The following is a 27,534-nucleotide window of genomic DNA, read 5'->3' on the forward strand; positions in this document are numbered from 1 at the left end:
TCCACAAAAAGTTGCTCCTGAGGGGTGTCATGAGCGGGGGATCTGCAACAGGAAGAGGGAATCAGCAAAAAAATGCTAATTTCTTCAGGATCCCGCTTTGTGTTCAACCACTGAGCTATGTCTCTGTATTTGTCAATGAGAACAGTTACTGCAAACAGATATTTCAGGGTGGGGGCTATTACAAGTATATGAAACCATGAATGGTTGGGTGAAGTGGTATGAAGCATAAATGTGACAAGGAATTTTCCATAATAGAATGTAAGAATAAAGGTAAATACAATAAAATTAACAAGTGAACCTAGGACTACCCGTTTAAGAAACAGGTTGAGGCATCATTGAAGGGGTCATCTTTAAAGTTTTTTCCTCAAGCAGCAAGTGGTCAGGGATCATCCTTGACTGGCATGATGATTTTACACTGAGGGAAGAAAGAGAAACTCACTGCGCCAAAGATCTTCTATAACAAAAGCAAAGCAGAAGAGTGAGGGGGAAAATCTGACAATTTTTTCCACTGTTGAATTTTGGCATTGATGTCCTTAATATTAGCCTACAAGTAAAATCAGAGGCGTAGCTAGGGAAAATGGAACCCAGTGCAAAATCTTTGCACACACCCCCCCCATGGGCAGCCGCTGTGATGCTGAAATCCACCCCCAAACAGCATCACTTTCAATGGTGTTTAAGCTAGGGAGCTCAGATTCTCCTTTTAAATCCACCTTAAAGAGAGAATCTGAGGTCCCCAGTTAAAACAACATTGAAAGTGATGCTGTTTTGGGGTGGATTCTCCCCCACCCTGAACCAGCATCACTTTCAATGTTTAAATGGGGGACCTCACTTTCAATGTTTAAACTGGGGACCTCAGATGCTGAAGGGGATGGATTTAAAAGGGGAATCTGGGGGAATTTGGAGGGTGCCTGCTGTCAGGCATGCAATTGTTAAGCTAGCAGCACCAAAATTTCAGGGTATCTTTAGGAGACTCTCCTGATGATACCAACCAGGTTTGGTGAAGTTTAGTTCAGGGAATCGAAAGTTATGGACCCTCAAATGTATAGCCCACATCTCCTATTAGCTCCCATTGGAAACAATGGGGGACAGGGCACCTCCTTTGGGAGTCCATAACTTTGGACCCCCTGAACCAAATCTCACCTAACTTGGGTGGTATCTTCAAGAGAGTCTCCCGAAAAATCTCTGAAATTTTGCTGCTGCTAGCCTAAAAATTGGACCCCCTGCAGGCCACAAACTGAAAAAACACTAAAAATACCAAAAAACCACAAATGAACCTGTGATTTTTGTGGGGCCCCCCACAAGGGGGCGCCCATGGCAATGCGCACCCCCTGGTCCCCTGGTAGCTTCGCCTCTGAGTAAAATTAAGATTCATTTATCAGCCTGAAAACATCACTAGACACCATCATCAATTCTGAGTTCTTAGTATCTCTTAATTAACATGTGAGAATATTTGTTGCCTTTTAACAAATAATAATTTTTTCAGAGATTTGGAGCTTTCCTTTGTTCTTCTTTCTGATAACAATCCTCTTGTTTCTTACAAAATGTCACTTTTTGTCCTGGCAGCTTAAAAAAATTCAAGCAAGAACTGTATCTAACCTCAGGAATACCTGCATTTGATTTTTAAACATTTTGTATCTAAGTTTATTTGTTTTAAAGTTAATATTTGATTTTATTGTCAGTGATTGTGACCATGTAATTGTAACAGCCTTTGGTCATAGACAATGAACTGTACTTGTACCTATGTGAGGATATTTTATCACAATTCTTCCCTCCCCCTTTGATGTTGCTTCCTTCAATTAGGACTTGTGATGGCTTCCACCATAGCACCTCCTCCAGGCTGTGGCAACATTGACCCTGACTACTATTTCCTCTGTGATGTTTGTGCAGCCTGGGGCATCGGCTTGGAAACTCTGGCTGCTGCAGGCATTCTGGCCTCCCTGGTCCTTCTGATGGCATTCTTTGTTCTTAGCTGGATGGTCAAAGATGAAAACAAGAAAAACATGATTCCTATCCAGTTTCTCTTCATCCTGGGCACCCTGGGAATCTTTAGCCTCACATTTGCTTTCATCATTCGACTCAATGAGAAAACTGGCCCCATACGTTTCAACTCATATGGAGTCCTCTTTGCCCTTTGCTTCTCCTGCCTTCTGACCCATGCATCCAACCTCACCAAACTGGTGAGAGGAAGGTCGCCCCTCTCCAAGCTATCAATGCTGATATATGCCATTGGCCTCACATTCATTCAGATTATCATAGCTGTGAAATACACCGTTATCACAGTAGGAAGAGATGGCATAGATGTGGCCAAAATGCGGAGAGAACAGCGCAACAAGGACTTTGTCATGCTCCTGAGCTATGTGTTTGTGCTAATGGTCTTCTCCTTCATTGTCTCCATGTTCACTTCCTGTGGACCATACAAGGGCTGGAAGAGACATGGGATGCACATCTGTATCACTCTCCTTTTCTCCATAGCCATTTGGAGTTCATGGATCAGCATGTTGCTCTTGAGTGGCATCTCTTCTGATGGGAATCAAAGCCAGTGGGATGACCCCATTCTTAGTGTTGCTTTGGTGGTCAATGGATGGGTCTTTCTCATGATGTATACAGTACCTGAGATCTGCTTCCTTGCTATCCCACACCAGCCTGAAGATTACCCTTCAGAAGAGATTCCCTGGAAGTCTACAGGCAGACAACAGAGTGTTGAAGCAGCAAGTACTCAAGGTATGTGGCTTTTCTGGGGTAACAGAGTAGAAGATCATATGCAGTTAGCAACAGAGAGTTTGCTAAAGTGAACAAGAGATTGAAGAAATGAGAAATTCAGGGAGCAAAGGTGAGAGGCTACAGCTTTATTTATTAATTTTATTAAAACATTTATACTCCACCTTCCAGGAAAGAAAACTATATTATAAAAATGAAACGTGTTGCTTTGATTTATAAATTGGAAAGTTAACAGGTCTGCATGTTTGGTATGTTTCTGTTTAATGCACACATCAACATTTTCTCTTGGAAACAATTAAAATAAGTGAGCATATAGTAAAATAAAACACTAATAAATTGTTAATTATCTTCAATAACCTTTTTGAGGAATGCCTGCATACAAACCTAACTTAATGGGCAATTTTTTAAAATTAACAGATAGTCTAAGGTGTTTTGTCACACCCTTGTCAGGCTGAGAACTCTTGCCATTTATGGTGAAATGCACCTCATTCTACTACTTAAGTGGGGGGGGAGGGGAATCAGCAGCATGGACATGGCTACCATCCACAGCTAATCCTGCAGCAAAGCTGTCCTTCATCACATGTGCACTGAGTTATTGCTTGACAGCTTTGGGATTTGGAGTTACAGGATTATTCAGTAAAGGCTAAAATGTTGGAAAGGCATGTTTCAAACTAAGTCCGTGGTGTGTAACTCCAGGTTGATTCCATCCCTACCTAGGACTTCTTGATTCCTTTTGAGCCTCTTAGATCTATACCGGTGTTGCTACCCTTCTGAGGCCAAGACCAATGTCATAGGCAATATTCTTCAGATCACTGTTATTTACATTTTAAAAACATTGATGTTGCTGATGCACCAGGGGAGTCGGCCATGTTGAGGGAGCAGTTTTATGGCAGTAACTCACTATAAAAGTATTGCAAAAATTGTTTTCCTGTTTCATCTTCAAGTTCTGAGTTACCACTTAGGAACTGCTGTCCTAGGTAATAAGTTCAATCTCCCTAGGGACATTTGGGGCAAATGAGATTTTTAATTAGTTCTATGGCACTAATTCTTTGGTTATTTCTCCTCCATTTGTTAGCTCCAGATAAAGAAGGAGCTGAAGAAGATGTTTTGTTCCCCCCAAATGGAACTGGCTCCCAACCAAAGGTAAATCATTTGCATCTCACTGGGGCAGGCATGATTTAGACATAGTATTAAGTATGCCTTTTGGCTGAAATTAAGAAGGTTTAAATAAAACTGAGGATTCTTGTGCAGGGAAGGCAAGGTCATGAAGTAAGACTACCATAATTCCATTTATGTCTGAAGTCGGGTGTCCAACTTCAGGTTGGGAAATTCCTGGAAGTAGAGCCTGCAGAGTAGGGTTTGAGGAGGAGTAGGATCTCAGTAAGATATAATGACATAGACTCCACCTTCCAATGCAGCCATTTTCTCCAGTGGAATGGATCTCTGTCATCTGGAGATTAGGTGTAATTCTGGGAGATTGTCAGACTCCACCTGGAAGTTGGTAACCCAAGTCTGGAGATGGTGCAGTTTGTGAATTCTGAGCAGGAAAGGCATGCTGGTTGCTGTGGTTTGGGGCAGAGACAAACCTTGGGGGAAAAGCTAATAAACAGTAGCCTGTACCCTCCCTGACATCACCATCACTACATCTTGAAATGTTTATCAGTTCCTACATTTCCTTGCTTCCTGCTTTTCAGGGGAGAGGACATAATCTGCAACAAAAAAATCCACAAGTTTACCACCATTCAGCAAGTGAGAATACTCTTCAGCAAAACAGCAGTTGTTATGACTCCCTGAAGTGTGCTGGGAACTAGAAGAAAAGGAAGGGAGCAGACAGTTTATAGCCATTTTCAGCCTTTCTGGGAAGTTAGGGCATCTGTATTTCAGGGACTCTCTGGAAATAATTAAGCAAGGATATCAGGGAAGCTCTATTTGAAGCCACTAGGGTTTTTTATGATGTTTGAATGCAAGGGTGGTCTTAGTTAATGAGCAACAGAGGCAGTTGTCCATGGCCCCATGCTGGGAAGACCCCTGGCCACCCACGGGACCACCTCACCACACCCACCTGTGATGGGAAACAGTTGCGCTTTACAGGCTTCAACTCCAAAAGAAGTTTGCTGACTTGGGGGTTGGAGACACAAGGGCACCTCCCAATGGGGGGACGAGGTTGGAGGGTGATCTATGATTAGTTGGGGGGACTTAATATTTGTCCCTTGTCCCAGACAGATCACTGTCGAATGAAATTTGGGCTTCAGATACAACTCCCCCTCTGCAGGAGTACAGGACCAATTAAAAAGAAACCGGACCCAAGTCAATTCAGTTTCTGTCATGGCACAAAAACAGCCTTGATTGCTCTGTTGGATGGCCTGTACTGGGTGAGAAACAGAGGGAATGTCACTCTGTTGATTCTCCTGGGTCTCTCAATGGTTTTTGATATCTGACCTAAACCATGGTATCTTGCTGGACCAACTCTGGGGAATATGGTTGGGGAGTATATTGTACTACAGTGGTTCTCCTCCTATCTCCAGGGTTCCAGAAGATAGCATTGGGTGACAGGTGCTCACAATCCTTGAATTCACCAGGGCTCAGTTCTGTCTCCGATGCTGTTTAACATCCATGTGAAGTCACTGGGTGAGGTCAACAGAGGATTTGGAGTTGGGTGTCATCAATATGTGGATGACACTCAGCTCTCTCTCCATTTCAACTGACTCAGGAGAGGCACTCCATGTGTGGACCATTGCCTGGAAGCAGTTATGGGTTGGGACCAATAAAACTTATGGGACCAATAAACTGAAGCTGAATCCAGATGGAGGTTGTCTGTGTTCCTGGTTCCAAGTCCATGAGATCAGGGGCACCCAGTTTTAGCCCCAGAAAGTTTTGGATGGGGTTGTATTGCCCCAGAAAGATGGGTGCAAGACCTGGAACTGCTTCTGGATTCATTGCTGTCCCTTGAAGCTCAGGTGGCAGCAGTGGCCGGAAGAGCCTTCTAGCAGCTCCATCTGGTTTACCAGCTCCTCCTGTTTTTGGACAAAGGGAACCTGGCCACAGTGTTACATGCTCTGGTAACCTCCCAATTGGATTACTGTAATGTGCTCTGTGTGGGACTACCCTTGAAGATGATTTTGAGGCTGGAGCTGGTATAGCATACTGCAGCTATGCTGCTTGCTCGTAGATTCAGATTCAGGCATATACAGCATGGGGACAAAAGGAAAAGATAAATCTTGTACATCTGGCCAGACACACATCACAGTGGTCCTCAAAGAAGCACATTTTCCAATTTGCTTCCAGCCCCAATTCAAGGTATTGACATTAACATACAAAGCCCTAAACAGCTTGGCACCTGCCTGCCTAAAATAATGTCTGAGCCCATATATACCTGCTTGGGCACTAAGGTCACAGAGGGAGGCTGTCCTTGTGGTACCCCTCCACTGAGATTCAGGGGACTGAAGCGCATGGAAGGGCTTTTTCTGTGATTGCCACCAGGCTTTGGAATACTTCCCCTCAATAAAAATAAATAAAATCACCCCCACACACACACACATACACACACATCTAGGCTGGCCTGGGCCACTGAGCACAACGTGCGCGCACTGCAGTGAGCAGGGAGGACTCGGCTGGCGGACCTGGTGCCTGTGCTCCTGCCCGAGGTGGGGGTGTAGAGGAGGCAGAGATGCTAGAGAGGCACAGAGCAGTGCGCACGGGACTTGCTGGAGGCTTGAGCAGGCTGGCCCCTTCTCAAGCAGGTGGGGCGGAGGAAGAGGGAGCCAACCGTTTTTCTCTAAACTAAAACCTCAGCATTCCAGTTAAATTGCTGGGTTGGCACTTTGCAATAAACAAGTGCGGTTTGGGTTGCAATTTGGGCACTCGGTCTCAAAAAGGTTCGCCATCACTGGTCTAGGATGAAGTTGATGGGGGTCTGCAAGTATTGCCTGAGTAATGTTGCTTCTGGAACTTCCCTGTGACTTTTAGCTGCAACATGGCATGCAATGGGGAATGCTTCCAATGTATCCAGAATGGGTTAGGTTGCTGCTTATATATCACTGGTGCTTAGAGCATCTTTCTCTCTAGTGAATATTAAGTGGTGTGTTCATTCAGCATGATGCTCTGATTTTCAAGACCCACCTCAGCTTCCTTAGTGTGGTCAAGCATTTGGTTTGGAATTTGATGCACTAGAAATAACAGGTGGATTGCCACCGAGGAAAGATTTAGTTAAAGTACCTCATTCCTTTTTCCAGATTCAAAATTACTGAAGGCAAATCCTTTTTCCTTTTCAGAACCCTGAAACCAAACCATGTTTCTCAATTCCCCGGGCAATGCTACACCCTACATACAAACAGGGAACGATGGTGCACTGTGAAGCCAAGAGACTGGCCAAAGGCACTCATACTTCGATATAAAAAATATGCAGAAAGAAATGGCCACCATTTCACGTTGCATGATCATGGTTCCTTTGTTCTTCTCCAGTTTATCTTTGTGGCGTGCTGCTCAGCAAATTGCAGAGAGTGTGAGTCTGTGCAGCAAAAACAAAGAGGAGTCTTGTGGCACATGAGAGATCCATGGATTTATTTGGGCAGAAACTTTTGTGGCTTCTTCATTAGATGTACTTGGCTCTGTTGCAGTGGACCCCAGTTAGGACACCATAAATTGGTGAGTATTCAAAGTGCCACAAGACTCCATTTTGTTTGTGTTCACGCAGAGGTTTCTAAATGAGAACTTCATAAACACCTTCCAGACCTATCCTAGGATCCTTCCTTGGTCTTTTCCTGTGTTCTGGGCATGATTGTGTGATTTTGACCCTAAAAAATCTTTGAAGCTACTTCTTTGTAATTATGGAGAGTCTTGCTGGCAGAGCTAACAGTCAAGATGTTTCTTAGTTGTGCCCATATACACATATATAAACAGACTTTCTTGTTGGTCTGGACTTAAAACTTTTGTACAGTTTCTCAAAATAATTATTCTGATATCCTTGATATTTTAGAAGTTTATGCAATACATGGCTACATTTCTGTTAAAGGTGAAGTGAATATTTGCATTCGGATGGAGCCTTGTTTAGTGCTTCTGTTTTTACCTAGACAGTTCTAGATTTAGCTGCTGGCTTCATCATACTAGAAGGTGACATGAAAAACCTCTTCCTGAGGTCATAGACAGGTGCTTCCACTACACGAGACTGGCCGTGATAGACCAATGGGTTGACTCAGTATAACAGACCTTTGTGTGTATGTGTGTGAGAGAGAGATACAGAGAGTCTGAATCATTTTGCTATCCAAATTTTTATCATAAAATTCTGAATTCTCAATGTAGACTTGAAATTTTATCTTAAAATTCAATCCTTCCCCATGCAAATGTACCTCGATAGCAAGAGCCACACAGGATTCAAAACAGTCTTGTTTCTTTCCTTCCTCGACCAGGCCTGTCACAAGAAATGTGAGGTCTGTGCCTCTTTTACCTCCCTCGAGTCCTACCCCCTGATCAGTTGAGTTATATAAGATATAACACATTGAGAGTGGAGAATGGGAATACACATTCCAATAAGTGTTTTGCAGTGTACTAGGGGAAAAATCAAGCAGAGAAATACTTGACATCAGTTTCCAGGAGTGTAGAGCAGCCATAGTTTGAGGGTTCAAGTTTTAGCTTTTGATGTGATAGAAGACAATTGATTAGGTCATGGAGCTTATGCAAATAGGTGCCATGGGACAAATTCACCATTTTAACAAGATCTAAGATCTAGTATAAAGTAGGAAATTAGTGATAACAGCCAGCAAAAGGCACAGTGAAGATTTTGAATCAACCAGAACACTTTAATGAAGTACATGAATTTGTGTGAGGAAGCCAGGGAAGGGATGAGCAAACAGCAGTAGATCATGGGATGTGGAACAGATTGGGCATCCTCCTCTTACAAATACCCACAACACGTAGTGTGCAAAACTACTTCTGCAGATGTATCTTCACTGCTTTCTGCAACTAAAAATATGTAGTAAGGTAGAAACAGTGAATGTACACTGACTTATGCAGCACGTAACCACAAGGGGCCCATGATTTGTCTGGGAATCATTAGAGGATAGTCTAATAAATCAATGATTTTATTTCCCAAGGCTGGCCAGGTGGCACGAATGACAGTATGACCCAAAGACTGTTTTTTATATATATCCAAGCGACAGATTTGTCATGCTTAACAAACCAGCTAGACAAGAAGTCAGTGCCTGTTCAGCCAGGTGTACTTAAGCAGGGAGAATGTTCAGTCTCCAGCTTCACTGGTACTCCCTCATTTCCTGTGGGAAATCTTTTTAATTCTCCTTTCATTATCTCTCCTGTAGTCAATGGTTGACTTACAAGCCAAGGGGCAATCACCAAAACAAAGTCCGGGGAGTGGGGGAAACCTTCCCTGGATATGTGAAGACCTGCAATGTGCAACTAAGAAAGTGGATTTTATGAGAACCTAGAGGCCTGTATTTCTGTGGCTGTCCATTCCCTACTCTCAGTCTCTCGGCCGTGCATCCTAATGCCACTGTAAACACTTCATAATCCCCTGGAGCTTATTTCCACACTGTAGTACACATTTTGAGAGGACTGAACCTCAGCAGCATGAAATGTACCTTACAAACGAAGCCTAGAACCTCCAGGCATCCTGAGGTGGGCCCTGCAGGGTCTTGCTGGATGATGGAAATGGCAAAACCATCAGTATGATCATCAAAGCCTGCTGTTACATATTACATGTATATTATTATGCTTCACAAGTATTACAGCATGCATCCCCCATTTGCTGTCTCCCTTTCTGGGATACAATAAGCCAACTTCTCCAACCTTCTTAGTTCTTTTTTGGTCCCAACTGATGGTCAATTGCCTTCAACATTCACTGACTTCTGGAGAACAATGTACTTGCTGACTGCTTGTTAGGTCACTCAGCGGAGGATCTTTCATTGTTTAAAATTTACAAATTAGCATTTTTCTACATATTTGGAGAGAGCCCAGAGACCTGGGAGCCCCAGAGAACTGGAGAGGCTCTATTAGTCTCAATTCATTACCCTGTTCATATGCATAGGAGGGATCATCAAGCTTCCTATTAGAAGGTGTAATTTATGAGAACTCTGATGGGGCCGGTTAAAATCAGCCATAGGTTCTTGGCAGTGGCAAGAAAGTGCAATTTTTTTCATTGAGATCAAGAGGTCACACTCACATCCATTTTCCCTGGCAGGTCACCAGAATTTCTGGCAGAACTTATATTCAACTTATAAACTATCAAATGTTCATGTTTGCATGAATCGTGTTATCTTATACAAAATGATGTATACTTTGTATAATTATGAAAATATTAATGAGATAAAGAAACTGTATATATAAACAAAACCTACATCCTGGGAACTAATTGTGGATTCAGGGCCTTTCTATACAACCTATCTGAGCTAGTAGCAGCTGTGAAGAAAGTCTGTATGTAGTAGTTCCCATAGTGTAACAGGCCAGTTGTATGTACCAACCACCTCCTCCAGCACATGGGTCTAGAGGCCATCACTTGAGGATTTTCCCATCACTTTTCCTGTGACCACATTTTACTAATTGTAGACAGGCCTGAAAAAGAAATATTTTTTCCCAGTGAATGCAGATTTATGCAGATGAATGGCAGCTATAGTTTTTCAGCCAACCTATGGTGATTGTTAGCCATGCAGTGGCAATCACGTGACTGCTGAACAGCTCACACAGAATGCTGGCAGACCAGGACATAACACTCAGTTTCATCTGCCTGAAAATTGTCAGTTGCAATGCACTGCAATGCAAAACACAACACTCAGAATTCTAATTGTGCCCCTCAGCATTCAAGAGACTGTTTAAGCTCACGCTAGCTTGCATAAAAGTCAGCCTGTGCAGACTAAAACATGCAGTGGTGTGAGGCAGTTGTGCGAATAGGCTCCCAGCGTGATTGTCTGAAAGGCTGCAGTGACTGGAAGAAATTGGCAAACAAATAATGAATGGGTGGCAAATAAGTGATGAAGCCCCAGTGTGGTGGCTGCTTGTTTGAATGTTCTAACATAGCACTGACAAATGAAGTGACATCAGTGGGACTGCGACTTTCCCAGTCCAGATCAACTAGATTTTATCCTTTTTCCAATAAACGGTGAGCCTCAATGTCATCACTCCCCAATAGCATTTTAAAACATTCACACTATCCTCACACAAAAACAAAAGTATACATATGGTGGATTCCCCAATCCAGATGTTTGGTTGTTAACTAGAATCTATCCTGACTCCACAGCCCTGGTTGGCTAGGTTTCTGCAACTTATCCAGCAGGGCTTATGAAATAACCTTGAAATGTGGTAAAATAGTGTGTTGTAAATGACACACAGAATAGTTATGTGATATCTTTAACTTGACTCATTCATTTGGGACTGATCATTCACATAATCCATGACATTGGCTTTCCCCAACTGATGGCAATAAGATAGCACACACTGCATGTCATGTCACTGCCTTTTCAAGGCAAAATTAAGACAACTACCTGATCTCATAGAAGTGTCTAGTGGGTGACCTCATGAGAATAAAATGAATAGTTTATGATTGAGCAAGAAATGAGCATTGTGAAGCATTGCAGAAAACCAGACCAATGAATTAGGGTCTCACTGACATCTGCTTAGCTGTATAAAGGAAAAAGCCCCCCGCACTGTTCTGTTTCAAAATATTCATTTCCTGGAGCTACTTCAGCCGTTATGTCAATAACCCTGTGTTTTCTATAATTATTTAATTATATAGCTTTTCCTTTGCAAGTCATATGTATTTCAGAATTGCCAAAATTAAAAATAAACTCGAACTTGGGTTCAATGTTGTCATTTTCAAATTCTGATCAGAAAAGGTGCCTGTTTTATTTTTAAGCAGTTTTGTGAAAATATGCAAACACTGAATAGTCTTATTATGGCTCCTTTTTTCATTCTGCATGAAATAGTCTCAAAGTATTTAAGCCTCTTTACTTTATAAAATCTATTTTTATACTGTTCATGTCAGATAAGTGACACACATTTGTGAGAACTTTATTCATGCAGCCTTATAGCGACAAAACCCACAGTGCAATATGACTGCAAGAAAAATATGCACATGGAAAACCTGCAATATAACTAACCAAGTAGAACTAACAAATGCTGTAATTGGCAGACTGACAGAAATGTGTAGCTTGGGGCTAGGAAAATGAAATTGAAAATGGTATTCTGCCTGCAGGTTTTACACATGCCTTGTATCTTCATGTATTCAACAAAACAATTATTTTATGTCCACAAAGCTGAAAATACTTCCCTAACATATAAATGTGATTTCAGCATTGCTGTAGTTCTCTTTCTGCCCTTTCTACAATAATTCTACTTGCTTCCAGTGTGAAAATGTAGTGCATGATGTGGGTTTTATAAAACTGCTGCATCTGGGTTGAGGGGAAAAAAATGATGTGCTCTTTTTGTTGGTGCTAGAGTGTCATCTAGTGCCAAGCAAGGCAACCTGCACCTCTAGTATTCTTTTCCTCAGTTCAGCAATCAGTATTTATTCAGATGTCACCTGTTCAATTAGCAGGAGCTGGCAGGTTTATTACACGCCACCTGTTTCCAAATATAAACACTTATCGAGGCAGTGAAAACAAGCATGGAGACAATGGCAGTTCTTTATGAGCACGTTCTCGTTAACAGTGTTAGGAAGAGCAAGTTATTACAGCACTGGAGTCCTGTACTGGGGAAATAGGCAGTTGGTGATTAAATTAATGGTCAACATGAACTTCCAAATTTGACAAATGCAACGTTCACCTGAGAAGCAAATTTGGCCAAGCACTGGGAAAGTTTTGATTTTAACAGGGTAACACCATTTGGTACGCTGGAATGGCAACATTATCTTCATCCTTGGCAAAGAATCTTGTGATATTTTCAAGATGGAGAAGTTAATAATTGCATCAGGAGTGATTGCAGGCCAGAGCCTTCTTTATCAAATACTTGAGGCTCATTCTTTCGCTGCAACAGATGGGCAGTGCAACCCGGGGTGGGGGTGAGGGGGTAGTTTGTGCTGAGGCTGGTCCAGCGCAGCCATGTCACCTCCAAAGAAGCTTTCTACACCATGGCCAGAAAGCCAACAGGGACACTCCCCCAAACCCCCAAGGAACTGCTCTATGAACTGCAACTCCATGGACTGAGCTTACCATTGTGCCAGCATAAATCTATGTTCGAAAATAGGGGTGCACCCACACCGAAAGTTTTCAAGAATCCGACAAAAATTGACTTCACCCCTGGGGATGCCCCTGTAGCGCTGGTGCAGGCTCCTGCACCAGAGGAGCACTGGCGCTGTGTCAGTGCTGGCACCTGAGCATCACACTGCCACTCAGCTCCCCAGCACCAGTGAGAATGCCTCTGTGCTAGCATAAATGCCCCCTATACCAGTGCAAGTGGCATTTATGCCAGTGCTGGGGTTACACTGACTCCTGAGGGGTTTGGGCCCCATCTAAGGATTGCACTGTAAGAGACACTACAGTGTGAAAAAAAATGCAATTGCCATACATTCTAGTGGTGTTTCCTGTAGCTCTGTATGTGACAGGCACATGGTCTGGGAACTCTGCCCCTCCCTCCCACTTAACCCCTGCTTGCGTGACACAGCTGAGGAAGGAGTTCCATGTATTTCCATCCCTTTCTTTCTCTTCAAATATACAGTGCTTGTCTTCAGTGAAACTGGATGAGTGTAGGTCATGCAACCATTGACAATCCATTCCTTTCCATGCAGGTTTGCAGCACTAGCTCAATGGAGTAGCACAGCAATGAGGGCTGGTCATGTTAGTAATAAAAAAGGGGAAATTCGAAACAATGGACAAATGCCAGGTGTAGCATCCGCACATGGGGATGAACCTTTTGATTGCTTTTGGTATTCTTTAAAAGTAGCCACTGGACAGACTGATTAAGCAGAGGGAATTAACCCTTCCTCCTGCATTATTTCCCAAACTGAAAACTCTTCATCTCTAGAATTACTATTAGTTTAGGTACAGGAAAAAGACAGGCAACAGGCAGGCCTGAAAACTGAGTTCTGCTCTTAAGGTTGAGAGCAGGGATGGTTTTCATCTAATTGACTTCCCCTTCCACCACCACCCTTGGGGGTTTTTAAGCATTATAAATTTACTGTCCATTCCCTTCCCTGTATTGAGTTTGGTTCCTCTTTTTCTCCTCTGATATCCCACTATGAGAATATTGGCACCAATGAAGTTTTAGGGTTTTAGTATTACATGATGTGTAACTTTTACTTGTAAATTCAATGTTTTAACTGTGTTATGACTCACCTTGAGGTCAGTTTGGTCCAGAAAGGGAAGGCTAGGAATCAAAATAAATAAATAACTACTACTACTACTACTACTACTACTACTACTACTACTACTACTACTACTACTACTACTACTACTACTACTACTACTACTACTACTACTACTACTACTACTACTACTGGGGGGGCGGTGGGGGGGGGGGGGGGTGGGGGGGGGGGGGGGTGGGGGGGGGGGGGGGTGGGGGGGGGGGGGGGTGGGGGGGGGGGGGGGTGGGGGGGGGGGGGGGTGGGGGGGGGGGGGGGTGGGGGGGGGGGGGGGTGGGGGGGGGGGGGGGTGGGGGGGGGGGGGGGTGGGGGGGGGGGGGGGTGGGGGGGGGGGGGGGTGGGGGGGGGGGGGGGTGGGGGGGGGGGGGGGTGGGGGGGGGGGGGGGTGGGGGGGGGGGGGGGTGGGGGGGGGGGGGGGTGGGGGGGGGGGGGGGTGGGGGGGGGGGGGGGTGGGGGGGGGGGGGGGTGGGGGGGGGGGGGGGTGGGGGGGGGGGGGGGTGGGGGGGGGGGGGGGTGGGGGGGGGGGGGGGTGGGGGGGGGGGGGGGTGGGGGGGGGGGGGGGTGGGGGGGGGGGGGGGTGGGGGGGGGGGGGGGTGGGGGGGGGGGGGGGTGGGGGGGGGGGGGGGTGGGGGGGGGGGGGGGTGGGGGGGGGGGGGGGTGGGGGGGGGGGGGGGTGGGGGGGGGGGGGGGTGGGGGGGGGGGGGGGTGGGGGGGGGGGGGGGTGGGGGGGGGGGGGGGTGGGGGGGGGGGGGGGTGGGGGGGGGGGGGGGTGGGGGGGGGGGGGGGTGGGGGGGGGGGGGGGTGGGGGGGGGGGGGGGTGGGGGGGGGGGGGGGTGGGGGGGGGGGGGGGTGGGGGGGGGGGGGGGTGGGGGGGGGGGGGGGTGGGGGGGGGGGGGGGTGGGGGGGGGGGGGGGTGGGGGGGGGGGGGGGTGGGGGGGGGGGGGGGTGGGGGGGGGGGGGGGTGGGGGGGGGGGGGGGTGGGGGGGGGGGGGGGTGGGGGGGGGGGGGGGTGGGGGGGGGGGGGGGTGGGGGGGGGGGGGGGTGGGGGGGGGGGGGGGTGGGGGGGGGGGGGGGTGGGGGGGGGGGGGGGTGGGGGGGGGGGGGGGTGGGGGGGGGGGGGGGTGGGGGGGGGGGGGGGTGGGGGGGGGGGGGGGTGGGGGGGGGGGGGGGTGGGGGGGGGGGGGGGTGGGGGGGGGGGGGGGTGGGGGGGGGGGGGGGTGGGGGGGGGGGGGGGTGGGGGGGGGGGGGGGTGGGGGGGGGGGGGGGTGGGGGGGGGGGGGGGTGGGGGGGGGGGGGGGTGGGGGGGGGGGGGGGTGGGGGGGGGGGGGGGTGGGGGGGGGGGGGGGTGGGGGGGGGGGGGGGTGGGGGGGGGGGGGGGTGGGGGGGGGGGGGGGTGGGGGGGGGGGGGGGTGGGGGGGGGGGGGGGTGGGGGGGGGGGGGGGTGGGGGGGGGGGGGGGTGGGGGGGGGGGGGGGTGGGGGGGGGGGGGGGTGGGGGGGGGGGGGGGTGGGGGGGGGGGGGGGTGGGGGGGGGGGGGGGTGGGGGGGGGGGGGGGTGGGGGGGGGGGGGGGTGGGGGGGGGGGGGGGTGGGGGGGGGGGGGGGTGGGGGGGGGGGGGGGTGGGGGGGGGGGGGGGTGGGGGGGGGGGGGGGTGGGGGGGGGGGGGGGTGGGGGGGGGGGGGGGTGGGGGGGGGGGGGGGTGGGGGGGGGGGGGGGTGGGGGGGGGGGGGGGTGGGGGGGGGGGGGGGTGGGGGGGGGGGGGGGTGGGGGGGGGGGGGGGTGGGGGGGGGGGGGGGTGGGGGGGGGGGGGGGTGGGGGGGGGGGGGGGTGGGGGGGGGGGGGGGTGGGGGGGGGGGGGGGTGGGGGGGGGGGGGGGTGGGGGGGGGGGGGGGTGGGGGGGGGGGGGGGTGGGGGGGGGGGGGGGTGGGGGGGGGGGGGGGTGGGGGGGGGGGGGGGTGGGGGGGGGGGGGGGTGGGGGGGGGGGGGGGTGGGGGGGGGGGGGGGTGGGGGGGGGGGGGGGTGGGGGGGGGGGGGGGTGGGGGGGGGGGGGGGTGGGGGGGGGGGGGGGTGGGGGGGGGGGGGGGTGGGGGGGGGGGGGGGTGGGGGGGGGGGGGGGTGGGGGGGGGGGGGGGTGGGGGGGGGGGGGGGTGGGGGGGGGGGGGGGTGGGGGGGGGGGGGGGTGGGGGGGGGGGGGGGTGGGGGGGGGGGGGGGTGGGGGGGGGGGGGGGTGGGGGGGGGGGGGGGTGGGGGGGGGGGGGGGTGGGGGGGGGGGGGGGTGGGGGGGGGGGGGGGTGGGGGGGGGGGGGGGTGGGGGGGGGGGGGGGTGGGGGGGGGGGGGGGTGGGGGGGGGGGGGGGTGGGGGGGGGGGGGGGTGGGGGGGGGGGGGGGTGGGGGGGGGGGGGGGTGGGGGGGGGGGGGGGTGGGGGGGGGGGGGGGTGGGGGGGGGGGGGGGTGGGGGGGGGGGGGGGTGGGGGGGGGGGGGGGTGGGGGGGGGGGGGGGTGGGGGGGGGGGGGGGTGGGGGGGGGGGGGGGTGGGGGGGGGGGGGGGTGGGGGGGGGGGGGGGTGGGGGGGGGGGGGGGTGGGGGGGGGGGGGGGTGGGGGGGGGGGGGGGTGGGGGGGGGGGGGGGTGGGGGGGGGGGGGGGTGGGGGGGGGGGGGGGTGGGGGGGGGGGGGGGTGGGGGGGGGGGGGGGTGGGGGGGGGGGGGGGTGGGGGGGGGGGGGGGTGGGGGGGGGGGGGGGTGGGGGGGGGGGGGGGTGGGGGGGGGGGGGGGTGGGGGGGGGGGGGGGTGGGGGGGGGGGGGGGTGGGGGGGGGGGGGGGTGGGGGGGGGGGGGGGTGGGGGGGGGGGGGGGTGGGGGGGGGGGGGGGTGGGGGGGGGGGGGGGTGGGGGGGGGGGGGGGTGGGGGGGGGGGGGGGTGGGGGGGGGGGGGGGTGGGGGGGGGGGGGGGTGGGGGGGGGGGGGGGTGGGGGGGGGGGGGGGTGGGGGGGGGGGGGGGTGGGGGGGGGGGGGGGTGGGGGGGGGGGGGGGTGGGGGGGGGGGGGGGTGGGGGGGGGGGGGGGTGGGGGGGGGGGGGGGTGGGGGGGGGGGGGGGTGGGGGGGGGGGGGGGTGGGGGGGGGGGGGGGTGGGGGGGGGGGGGGGTGGGGGGGGGGGGGGGTGGGGGGGGGGGGGGGTGGGGGGGGGGGGGGGTGGGGGGGGGGGGGGGTGGGGGGGGGGGGGGGTGGGGGGGGGGGGGGGTGGGGGGGGGGGGGGGTGGGGGGGGGGGGGGGTGGGGGGGGGGGGGGGTGGGGGGGGGGGGGGGTGGGGGGGGGGGGGGGTGGGGGGGGGGGGGGGTGGGGGGGGGGGGGGGTGGGGGGGGGGGGGGGTGGGGGGGGGGGGGGGTGGGGGGGGGGGGGGGTGGGGGGGGGGGGGGGTGGGGGGGGGGGGGGGTGGGGGGGGGGGGGGGTGGGGGGGGGGGGGGGTGGGGGGGGGGGGGGGTGGGGGGGGGGGGGGGTGGGGGGGGGGGGGGGTGGGGGGGGGGGGGGGTGGGGGGGGGGGGGGGTGGGGGGGGGGGGGGGTGGGGGGGGGGGGGGGTGGGGGGGGGGGGGGGTGGGGGGGGGGGGGGGTGGGGGGGGGGGGGGGTGGGGGGGGGGGGGGGTGGGGGGGGGGGGGGGTGGGGGGGGGGGGGGGTGGGGGGGGGGGGGGGTGGGGGGGGGGGGGGGTGGGGGGGGGGGGGGGTGGGGGGGGGGGGGGGTGGGGGGGGGGGGGGGTGGGGGGGGGGGGGGGTGGGGGGGGGGGGGGGTGGGGGGGGGGGGGGGTGGGGGGGGGGGGGGGTGGGGGGGGGGGGGGGTGGGGGGGGGGGGGGGTGGGGGGGGGGGGGGGTGGGGGGGGGGGGGGGTGGGGGGGGGGGGGGGTGGGGGGGGGGGGGGGTGGGGGGGGGGGGGGGTGGGGGGGGGGGGGGGTGGGGGGGGGGGGGGGTGGGGGGGGGGGGGGGTGGGGGGGGGGGGGGGTGGGGGGGGGGGGGGGTGGGGGGGGGGGGGGGTGGGGGGGGGGGGGGGTGGGGGGGGGGGGGGGTGGGGGGGGGGGGGGGTGGGGGGGGGGGGGGGTGGGGGGGGGGGGGGGTGGGGGGGGGGGGGGGTGGGGGGGGGGGGGGGTGGGGGGGGGGGGGGGTGGGGGGGGGGGGGGGTGGGGGGGGGGGGGGGTGGGGGGGGGGGGGGGTGGGGGGGGGGGGGGGTGGGGGGGGGGGGGGGTGGGGGGGGGGGGGGGTGGGGGGGGGGGGGGGTGGGGGGGGGGGGGGGTGGGGGGGGGGGGGGGTGGGGGGGGGGGGGGGTGGGGGGGGGGGGGGGTGGGGGGGGGGGGGGGTGGGGGGGGGGGGGGGTGGGGGGGGGGGGGGGTGGGGGGGGGGGGGGGTGGGGGGGGGGGGGGGTGGGGGGGGGGGGGGGTGGGGGGGGGGGGGGGTGGGGGGGGGGGGGGGTGGGGGGGGGGGGGGGTGGGGGGGGGGGGGGGTGGGGGGGGGGGGGGGTGGGGGGGGGGGGGGGTGGGGGGGGGGGGGGGTGGGGGGGGGGGGGGGTGGGGGGGGGGGGGGGTGGGGGGGGGGGGGGGTGGGGGGGGGGGGGGGTGGGGGGGGGGGGGGGTGGGGGGGGGGGGGGGTGGGGGGGGGGGGGGGTGGGGGGGGGGGGGGGTGGGGGGGGGGGGGGGTGGGGGGGGGGGGGGGTGGGGGGGGGGGGGGGTGGGGGGGGGGGGGGGTGGGGGGGGGGGGGGGTGGGGGGGGGGGGGGGTGGGGGGGGGGGGGGGTGGGGGGGGGGGGGGGTGGGGGGGGGGGGGGGTGGGGGGGGGGGGGGGTGGGGGGGGGGGGGGGTGGGGGGGGGGGGGGGTGGGGGGGGGGGGGGGTGGGGGGGGGGGGGGGTGGGGGGGGGGGGGGGTGGGGGGGGGGGGGGGTGGGGGGGGGGGGGGGTGGGGGGGGGGGGGGGTGGGGGGGGGGGGGGGTGGGGGGGGGGGGGGGTGGGGGGGGGGGGGGGTGGGGGGGGGGGGGGGTGGGGGGGGGGGGGGGTGGGGGGGGGGGGGGGTGGGGGGGGGGGGGGGTGGGGGGGGGGGGGGGTGGGGGGGGGGGGGGGTGGGGGGGGGGGGGGGTGGGGGGGGGGGGGGGTGGGGGGGGGGGGGGGTGGGGGGGGGGGGGGGTGGGGGGGGGGGGGGGTGGGGGGGGGGGGGGGTGGGGGGGGGGGGGGGTGGGGGGGGGGGGGGGTGGGGGGGGGGGGGGGTGGGGGGGGGGGGGGGTGGGGGGGGGGGGGGGTGGGGGGGGGGGGGGGTGGGGGGGGGGGGGGGTGGGGGGGGGGGGGGGTGGGGGGGGGGGGGGGTGGGGGGGGGGGGGGGTGGGGGGGGGGGGGGGTGGGGGGGGGGGGGGGTGGGGGGGGGGGGGGGTGGGGGGGGGGGGGGGTGGGGGGGGGGGGGGGTGGGGGGGGGGGGGGGTGGGGGGGGGGGGGGGTGGGGGGGGGGGGGGGTGGGGGGGGGGGGGGGTGGGGGGGGGGGGGGGTGGGGGGGGGGGGGGGTGGGGGGGGGGGGGGGTGGGGGGGGGGGGGGGTGGGGGGGGGGGGGGGTGGGGGGGGGGGGGGGTGGGGGGGGGGGGGGGTGGGGGGGGGGGGGGGTGGGGGGGGGGGGGGGTGGGGGGGGGGGGGGGTGGGGGGGGGGGGGGGTGGGGGGGGGGGGGGGTGGGGGGGGGGGGGGGTGGGGGGGGGGGGGGGTGGGGGGGGGGGGGGGTGGGGGGGGGGGGGGGTGGGGGGGGGGGGGGGTGGGGGGGGGGGGGGGTGGGGGGGGGGGGGGGTGGGGGGGGGGGGGGGTGGGGGGGGGGGGGGGTGGGGGGGGGGGGGGGTGGGGGGGGGGGGGGGTGGGGGGGGGGGGGGGTGGGGGGGGGGGGGGGTGGGGGGGGGGGGGGGTGGGGGGGGGGGGGGGTGGGGGGGGGGGGGGGTGGGGGGGGGGGGGGGTGGGGGGGGGGGGGGGTGGGGGGGGGGGGGGGTGGGGGGGGGGGGGGGTGGGGGGGGGGGGGGGTGGGGGGGGGGGGGGGTGGGGGGGGGGGGGGGTGGGGGGGGGGGGGGGTGGGGGGGGGGGGGGGTGGGGGGGGGGGGGGGTGGGGGGGGGGGGGGGTGGGGGGGGGGGGGGGTGGGGGGGGGGGGGGGTGGGGGGGGGGGGGGGTGGGGGGGGGGGGGGGTGGGGGGGGGGGGGGGTGGGGGGGGGGGGGGGTGGGGGGGGGGGGGGGTGGGGGGGGGGGGGGGTGGGGGGGGGGGGGGGTGGGGGGGGGGGGGGGTGGGGGGGGGGGGGGGTGGGGGGGGGGGGGGGTGGGGGGGGGGGGGGGTGGGGGGGGGGGGGGGTGGGGGGGGGGGGGGGTGGGGGGGGGGGGGGGTGGGGGGGGGGGGGGGTGGGGGGGGGGGGGGGTGGGGGGGGGGGGGGGTGGGGGGGGGGGGGGGTGGGGGGGGGGGGGGGTGGGGGGGGGGGGGGGTGGGGGGGGGGGGGGGTGGGGGGGGGGGGGGGTGGGGGGGGGGGGGGGTGGGGGGGGGGGGGGGTGGGGGGGGGGGGGGGTGGGGGGGGGGGGGGGTGGGGGGGGGGGGGGGTGGGGGGGGGGGGGGGTGGGGGGGGGGGGGGGTGGGGGGGGGGGGGGGTGGGGGGGGGGGGGGGTGGGGGGGGGGGGGGGTGGGGGGGGGGGGGGGTGGGGGGGGGGGGGGGTGGGGGGGGGGGGGGGTGGGGGGGGGGGGGGGTGGGGGGGGGGGGGGGTGGGGGGGGGGGGGGGTGGGGGGGGGGGGGGGTGGGGGGGGGGGGGGGTGGGGGGGGGGGGGGGTGGGGGGGGGGGGGGGTGGGGGGGGGGGGGGGTGGGGGGGGGGGGGGGTGGGGGGGGGGGGGGGTGGGGGGGGGGGGGGGTGGGGGGGGGGGGGGGTGGGGGGGGGGGGGGGTGGGGGGGGGGGGGGGTGGGGGGGGGGGGGGGTGGGGGGGGGGGGGGGTGGGGGGGGGGGGGGGTGGGGGGGGGGGGGGGTGGGGGGGGGGGGGGGTGGGGGGGGGGGGGGGTGGGGGGGGGGGGGGGTGGGGGGGGGGGGGGGTGGGGGGGGGGGGGGGTGGGGGGGGGGGGGGGTGGGGGGGGGGGGGGGTGGGGGGGGGGGGGGGTGGGGGGGGGGGGGGGTGGGGGGGGGGGGGGGTGGGGGGGGGGGGGGGTGGGGGGGGGGGGGGGTGGGGGGGGGGGGGGGTGGGGGGGGGGGGGGGTGGGGGGGGGGGGGGGTGGGGGGGGGGGGGGGTGGGGGGGGGGGGGGGTGGGGGGGGGGGGGGGTGGGGGGGGGGGGGGGTGGGGGGGGGGGGGGGTGGGGGGGGGGGGGGGTGGGGGGGGGGGGGGGTGGGGGGGGGGGGGGGTGGGGGGGGGGGGGGGTGGGGGGGGGGGGGGGTGGGGGGGGGGGGGGGTGGGGGGGGGGGGGGGTGGGGGGGGGGGGGGGTGGGGGGGGGGGGGGGTGGGGGGGGGGGGGGGTGGGGGGGGGGGGGGGTGGGGGGGGGGGGGGGTGGGGGGGGGGGGGGGTGGGGGGGGGGGGGGGTGGGGGGGGGGGGGGGTGGGGGGGGGGGGGGGTGGGGGGGGGGGGGGGTGGGGGGGGGGGGGGGTGGGGGGGGGGGGGGGTGGGGGGGGGGGGGGGTGGGGGGGGGGGGGGGTGGGGGGGGGGGGGGGTGGGGGGGGGGGGGGGTGGGGGGGGGGGGGGGTGGGGGGGGGGGGGGGTGGGGGGGGGGGGGGGTGGGGGGGGGGGGGGGTGGGGGGGGGGGGGGGTGGGGGGGGGGGGGGGTGGGGGGGGGGGGGGGTGGGGGGGGGGGGGGGTGGGGGGGGGGGGGGGTGGGGGGGGGGGGGGGTGGGGGGGGGGGGGGGTGGGGGGGGGGGGGGGTGGGGGGGGGGGGGGGTGGGGGGGGGGGGGGGTGGGGGGGGGGGGGGGTGGGGGGGGGGGGGGGTGGGGGGGGGGGGGGGTGGGGGGGGGGGGGGGTGGGGGGGGGGGGGGGTGGGGGGGGGGGGGGGTGGGGGGGGGGGGGGGTGGGGGGGGGGGGGGGTGGGGGGGGGGGGGGGTGGGGGGGGGGGGGGGTGGGGGGGGGGGGGGGTGGGGGGGGGGGGGGGTGGGGGGGGGGGGGGGTGGGGGGGGGGGGGGGTGGGGGGGGGGGGGGGTGGGGGGGGGGGGGGGTGGGGGGGGGGGGGGGTGGGGGGGGGGGGGGGTGGGGGGGGGGGGGGGTGGGGGGGGGGGGGGGTGGGGGGGGGGGGGGGTGGGGGGGGGGGGGGGTGGGGGGGGGGGGGGGTGGGGGGGGGGGGGGGTGGGGGGGGGGGGGGGTGGGGGGGGGGGGGGGTGGGGGGGGGGGGGGGTGGGGGGGGGGGGGGGTGGGGGGGGGGGGGGGTGGGGGGGGGGGGGGGTGGGGGGGGGGGGGGGTGGGGGGGGGGGGGGGTGGGGGGGGGGGGGGGTGGGGGGGGGGGGGGGTGGGGGGGGGGGGGGGTGGGGGGGGGGGGGGGTGGGGGGGGGGGGGGGTGGGGGGGGGGGGGGGTGGGGGGGGGGGGGGGTGGGGGGGGGGGGGGGTGGGGGGGGGGGGGGGTGGGGGGGGGGGGGGGTGGGGGGGGGGGGGGGTGGGGGGGGGGGGGGGTGGGGGGGGGGGGGGGTGGGGGGGGGGGGGGGTGGGGGGGGGGGGGGGTGGGGGGGGGGGGGGGTGGGGGGGGGGGGGGGTGGGGGGGGGGGGGGGTGGGGGGGGGGGGGGGTGGGGGGGGGGGGGGGTGGGGGGGGGGGGGGGTGGGGGGGGGGGGGGGTGGGGGGGGGGGGGGGTGGGGGGGGGGGGGGGTGGGGGGGGGGGGGGGTGGGGGGGGGGGGGGGTGGGGGGGGGGGGGGGTGGGGGGGGGGGGGGGTGGGGGGGGGGGGGGGTGGGGGGGGGGGGGGGTGGGGGGGGGGGGGGGTGGGGGGGGGGGGGGGTGGGGGGGGGGGGGGGTGGGGGGGGGGGGGGGTGGGGGGGGGGGGGGGTGGGGGGGGGGGGGGGTGGGGGGGGGGGGGGGTGGGGGGGGGGGGGGGTGGGGGGGGGGGGGGGTGGGGGGGGGGGGGGGTGGGGGGGGGGGGGGGTGGGGGGGGGGGGGGGTGGGGGGGGGGGGGGGTGGGGGGGGGGGGGGGTGGGGGGGGGGGGGGGTGGGGGGGGGGGGGGGTGGGGGGGGGGGGGGGTGGGGGGGGGGGGGGGTGGGGGGGGGGGGGGGTGGGGGGGGGGGGGGGTGGGGGGGGGGGGGGGTGGGGGGGGGGGGGGGTGGGGGGGGGGGGGGGTGGGGGGGGGGGGGGGTGGGGGGGGGGGGGGGTGGGGGGGGGGGGGGGTGGGGGGGGGGGGGGGTGGGGGGGGGGGGGGGTGGGGGGGGGGGGGGGTGGGGGGGGGGGGGGGTGGGGGGGGGGGGGGGTGGGGGGGGGGGGGGGTGGGGGGGGGGGGGGGTGGGGGGGGGGGGGGGTGGGGGGGGGGGGGGGTGGGGGGGGGGGGGGGTGGGGGGGGGGGGGGGTGGGGGGGGGGGGGGGTGGGGGGGGGGGGGGGTGGGGGGGGGGGGGGGTGGGGGGGGGGGGGGGTGGGGGGGGGGGGGGGTGGGGGGGGGGGGGGGTGGGGGGGGGGGGGGGTGGGGGGGGGGGGGGGTGGGGGGGGGGGGGGGTGGGGGGGGGGGGGGGTGGGGGGGGGGGGGGGTGGGGGGGGGGGGGGGTGGGGGGGGGGGGGGGTGGGGGGGGGGGGGGGTGGGGGGGGGGGGGGGTGGGGGGGGGGGGGGGTGGGGGGGGGGGGGGGTGGGGGGGGGGGGGGGTGGGGGGGGGGGGGGGTGGGGGGGGGGGGGGGTGGGGGGGGGGGGGGGTGGGGGGGGGGGGGGGTGGGGGGGGGGGGGGGTGGGGGGGGGGGGGGGTGGGGGGGGGGGGGGGTGGGGGGGGGGGGGGGTGGGGGGGGGGGGGGGTGGGGGGGGGGGGGGGTGGGGGGGGGGGGGGGTGGGGGGGGGGGGGGGTGGGGGGGGGGGGGGGTGGGGGGGGGGGGGGGTGGGGGGGGGGGGGGGTGGGGGGGGGGGGGGGTGGGGGGGGGGGGGGGTGGGGGGGGGGGGGGGTGGGGGGGGGGGGGGGTGGGGGGGGGGGGGGGTGGGGGGGGGGGGGGGTGGGGGGGGGGGGGGGTGGGGGGGGGGGGGGGTGGGGGGGGGGGGGGGTGGGGGGGGGGGGGGGTGGGGGGGGGGGGGGGTGGGGGGGGGGGGGGGTGGGGGGGGGGGGGGGTGGGGGGGGGGGGGGGTGGGGGGGGGGGGGGGTGGGGGGGGGGGGGGGTGGGGGGGGGGGGGGGTGGGGGGGGGGGGGGGTGGGGGGGGGGGGGGGTGGGGGGGGGGGGGGGTGGGGGGGGGGGGGGGTGGGGGGGGGGGGGGGTGGGGGGGGGGGGGGGTGGGGGGGGGGGGGGGTGGGGGGGGGGGGGGGTGGGGGGGGGGGGGGGTGGGGGGGGGGGGGGGTGGGGGGGGGGGGGGGTGGGGGGGGGGGGGGGTGGGGGGGGGGGGGGGTGGGGGGGGGGGGGGGTGGGGGGGGGGGGGGGTGGGGGGGGGGGGGGGTGGGGGGGGGGGGGGGTGGGGGGGGGGGGGGGTGGGGGGGGGGGGGGGTGGGGGGGGGGGGGGGTGGGGGGGGGGGGGGGTGGGGGGGGGGGGGGGTGGGGGGGGGGGGGGGTGGGGGGGGGGGGGGGTGGGGGGGGGGGGGGGTGGGGGGGGGGGGGGGTGGGGGGGGGGGGGGGTGGGGGGGGGGGGGGGTGGGGGGGGGGGGGGGTGGGGGGGGGGGGGGGTGGGGGGGGGGGGGGGTGGGGGGGGGGGGGGGTGGGGGGGGGGGGGGGTGGGGGGGGGGGGGGGTGGGGGGGGGGGGGGGTGGGGGGGGGGGGGGGTGGGGGGGGGGGGGGGTGGGGGGGGGGGGGGGTGGGGGGGGGGGGGGGTGGGGGGGGGGGGGGGTGGGGGGGGGGGGGGGTGGGGGGGGGGGGGGGTGGGGGGGGGGGGGGGTGGGGGGGGGGGGGGGTGGGGGGGGGGGGGGGTGGGGGGGGGGGGGGGTGGGGGGGGGGGGGGGTGGGGGGGGGGGGGGGTGGGGGGGGGGGGGGGTGGGGGGGGGGGGGGGTGGGGGGGGGGGGGGGTGGGGGGGGGGGGGGGTGGGGGGGGGGGGGGGTGGGGGGGGGGGGGGGTGGGGGGGGGGGGGGGTGGGGGGGGGGGGGGGTGGGGGGGGGGGGGGGTGGGGGGGGGGGGGGGTGGGGGGGGGGGGGGGTGGGGGGGGGGGGGGGTGGGGGGGGGGGGGGGTGGGGGGGGGGGGGGGTGGGGGGGGGGGGGGGTGGGGGGGGGGGGGGGTGGGGGGGGGGGGGGGTGGGGGGGGGGGGGGGTGGGGGGGGGGGGGGGTGGGGGGGGGGGGGGGTGGGGGGGGGGGGGGGTGGGGGGGGGGGGGGGTGGGGGGGGGGGGGGGTGGGGGGGGGGGGGGGTGGGGGGGGGGGGGGGTGGGGGGGGGGGGGGGTGGGGGGGGGGGGGGGTGGGGGGGGGGGGGGGTGGGGGGGGGGGGGGGTGGGGGGGGGGGGGGGTGGGGGGGGGGGGGGGTGGGGGGGGGGGGGGGTGGGGGGGGGGGGGGGTGGGGGGGGGGGGGGGTGGGGGGGGGGGGGGGTGGGGGGGGGGGGGGGTGGGGGGGGGGGGGGGTGGGGGGGGGGGGGGGTGGGGGGGGGGGGGGGTGGGGGGGGGGGGGGGTGGGGGGGGGGGGGGGTGGGGGGGGGGGGGGGTGGGGGGGGGGGGGGGTGGGGGGGGGGGGGGGTGGGGGGGGGGGGGGGTGGGGGGGGGGGGGGGTGGGGGGGGGGGGGGGTGGGGGGGGGGGGGGGTGGGGGGGGGGGGGGGTGGGGGGGGGGGGGGGTGGGGGGGGGGGGGGGTGGGGGGGGGGGGGGGTGGGGGGGGGGGGGGGTGGGGGGGGGGGGGGGTGGGGGGGGGGGGGGGTGGGGGGGGGGGGGGGTGGGGGGGGGGGGGGGTGGGGGGGGGGGGGGGTGGGGGGGGGGGGGGGTGGGGGGGGGGGGGGGTGGGGGGGGGGGGGGGTGGGGGGGGGGGGGGGTGGGGGGGGGGGGGGGTGGGGGGGGGGGGGGGTGGGGGGGGGGGGGGGTGGGGGGGGGGGGGGGTGGGGGGGGGGGGGGGTGGGGGGGGGGGGGGGTGGGGGGGGGGGGGGGTGGGGGGGGGGGGGGGTGGGGGGGGGGGGGGGTGGGGGGGGGGGGGGGTGGGGGGGGGGGGGGGTGGGGGGGGGGGGGGGTGGGGGGGGGGGGGGGTGGGGGGGGGGGGGGGTGGGGGGGGGGGGGGGTGGGGGGGGGGGGGGGTGGGGGGGGGGGGGGGTGGGGGGGGGGGGGGGTGGGGGGGGGGGGGGGTGGGGGGGGGGGGGGGTGGGGGGGGGGGGGGGTGGGGGGGGGGGGGGGTGGGGGGGGGGGGGGGTGGGGGGGGGGGGGGGTGGGGGGGGGGGGGGGTGGGGGGGGGGGGGGGTGGGGGGGGGGGGGGGTGGGGGGGGGGGGGGGTGGGGGGGGGGGGGGGTGGGGGGGGGGGGGGGTGGGGGGGGGGGGGGGTGGGGGGGGGGGGGGGTGGGGGGGGGGGGGGGTGGGGGGGGGGGGGGGTGGGGGGGGGGGGGGGTGGGGGGGGGGGGGGGTGGGGGGGGGGGGGGGTGGGGGGGGGGGGGGGTGGGGGGGGGGGGGGGTGGGGGGGGGGGGGGGTGGGGGGGGGGGGGGGTGGGGGGGGGGGGGGGTGGGGGGGGGGGGGGGTGGGGGGGGGGGGGGGTGGGGGGGGGGGGGGGTGGGGGGGGGGGGGGGTGGGGGGGGGGGGGGGTGGGGGGGGGGGGGGGTGGGGGGGGGGGGGGGTGGGGGGGGGGGGGGGTGGGGGGGGGGGGGGGTGGGGGGGGGGGGGGGTGGGGGGGGGGGGGGGTGGGGGGGGGGGGGGGTGGGGGGGGGGGGGGGTGGGGGGGGGGGGGGGTGGGGGGGGGGGGGGGTGGGGGGGGGGGGGGGTGGGGGGGGGGGGGGGTGGGGGGGGGGGGGGGTGGGGGGGGGGGGGGGTGGGGGGGGGGGGGGGTGGGGGGGGGGGGGGGTGGGGGGGGGGGGGGGTGGGGGGGGGGGGGGGTGGGGGGGGGGGGGGGTGGGGGGGGGGGGGGGTGGGGGGGGGGGGGGGTGGGGGGGGGGGGGGGTGGGGGGGGGGGGGGGTGGGGGGGGGGGGGGGTGGGGGGGGGGGGGGGTGGGGGGGGGGGGGGGTGGGGGGGGGGGGGGGTGGGGGGGGGGGGGGGTGGGGGGGGGGGGGGGTGGGGGGGGGGGGGGGTGGGGGGGGGGGGGGGTGGGGGGGGGGGGGGGTGGGGGGGGGGGGGGGTGGGGGGGGGGGGGGGTGGGGGGGGGGGGGGGTGGGGGGGGGGGGGGGTGGGGGGGGGGGGGGGTGGGGGGGGGGGGGGGTGGGGGGGGGGGGGGGTGGGGGGGGGGGGGGGTGGGGGGGGGGGGGGGTGGGGGGGGGGGGGGGTGGGGGGGGGGGGGGGTGGGGGGGGGGGGGGGTGGGGGGGGGG

At 67.5% G+C, this 27,534-nt stretch overlaps 1 protein-coding gene across 1 annotated transcript in view; it reads left to right on the forward strand.

The window, feature by feature from the left end:
* The first annotated feature begins 1,808 nt into the window (after positions 1-1,808).
* The window catches only part of LOC125435355 (retinoic acid-induced protein 3-like), a 37,508-nt gene continuing 11,782 nt past the window's right edge, over positions 1,809-27,534 (forward strand). The window contains exons 1-3 of the mRNA XM_048501544.1: positions 1,809-2,721; positions 3,794-3,861; positions 4,938-5,090. Of these exons, the coding sequence (XP_048357501.1) occupies positions 1,809-2,721; positions 3,794-3,861; positions 4,938-5,090 (1,134 nt within the window). The remainder of the gene's footprint in view (positions 2,722-3,793; positions 3,862-4,937; positions 5,091-27,534) is intronic.

Source organism: Sphaerodactylus townsendi, linkage group LG06 (genome assembly GCF_021028975.2).
Source record: "Sphaerodactylus townsendi isolate TG3544 linkage group LG06, MPM_Stown_v2.3, whole genome shotgun sequence".
Taxonomy (NCBI): Eukaryota; Metazoa; Chordata; class Lepidosauria; order Squamata; family Sphaerodactylidae; genus Sphaerodactylus; species Sphaerodactylus townsendi.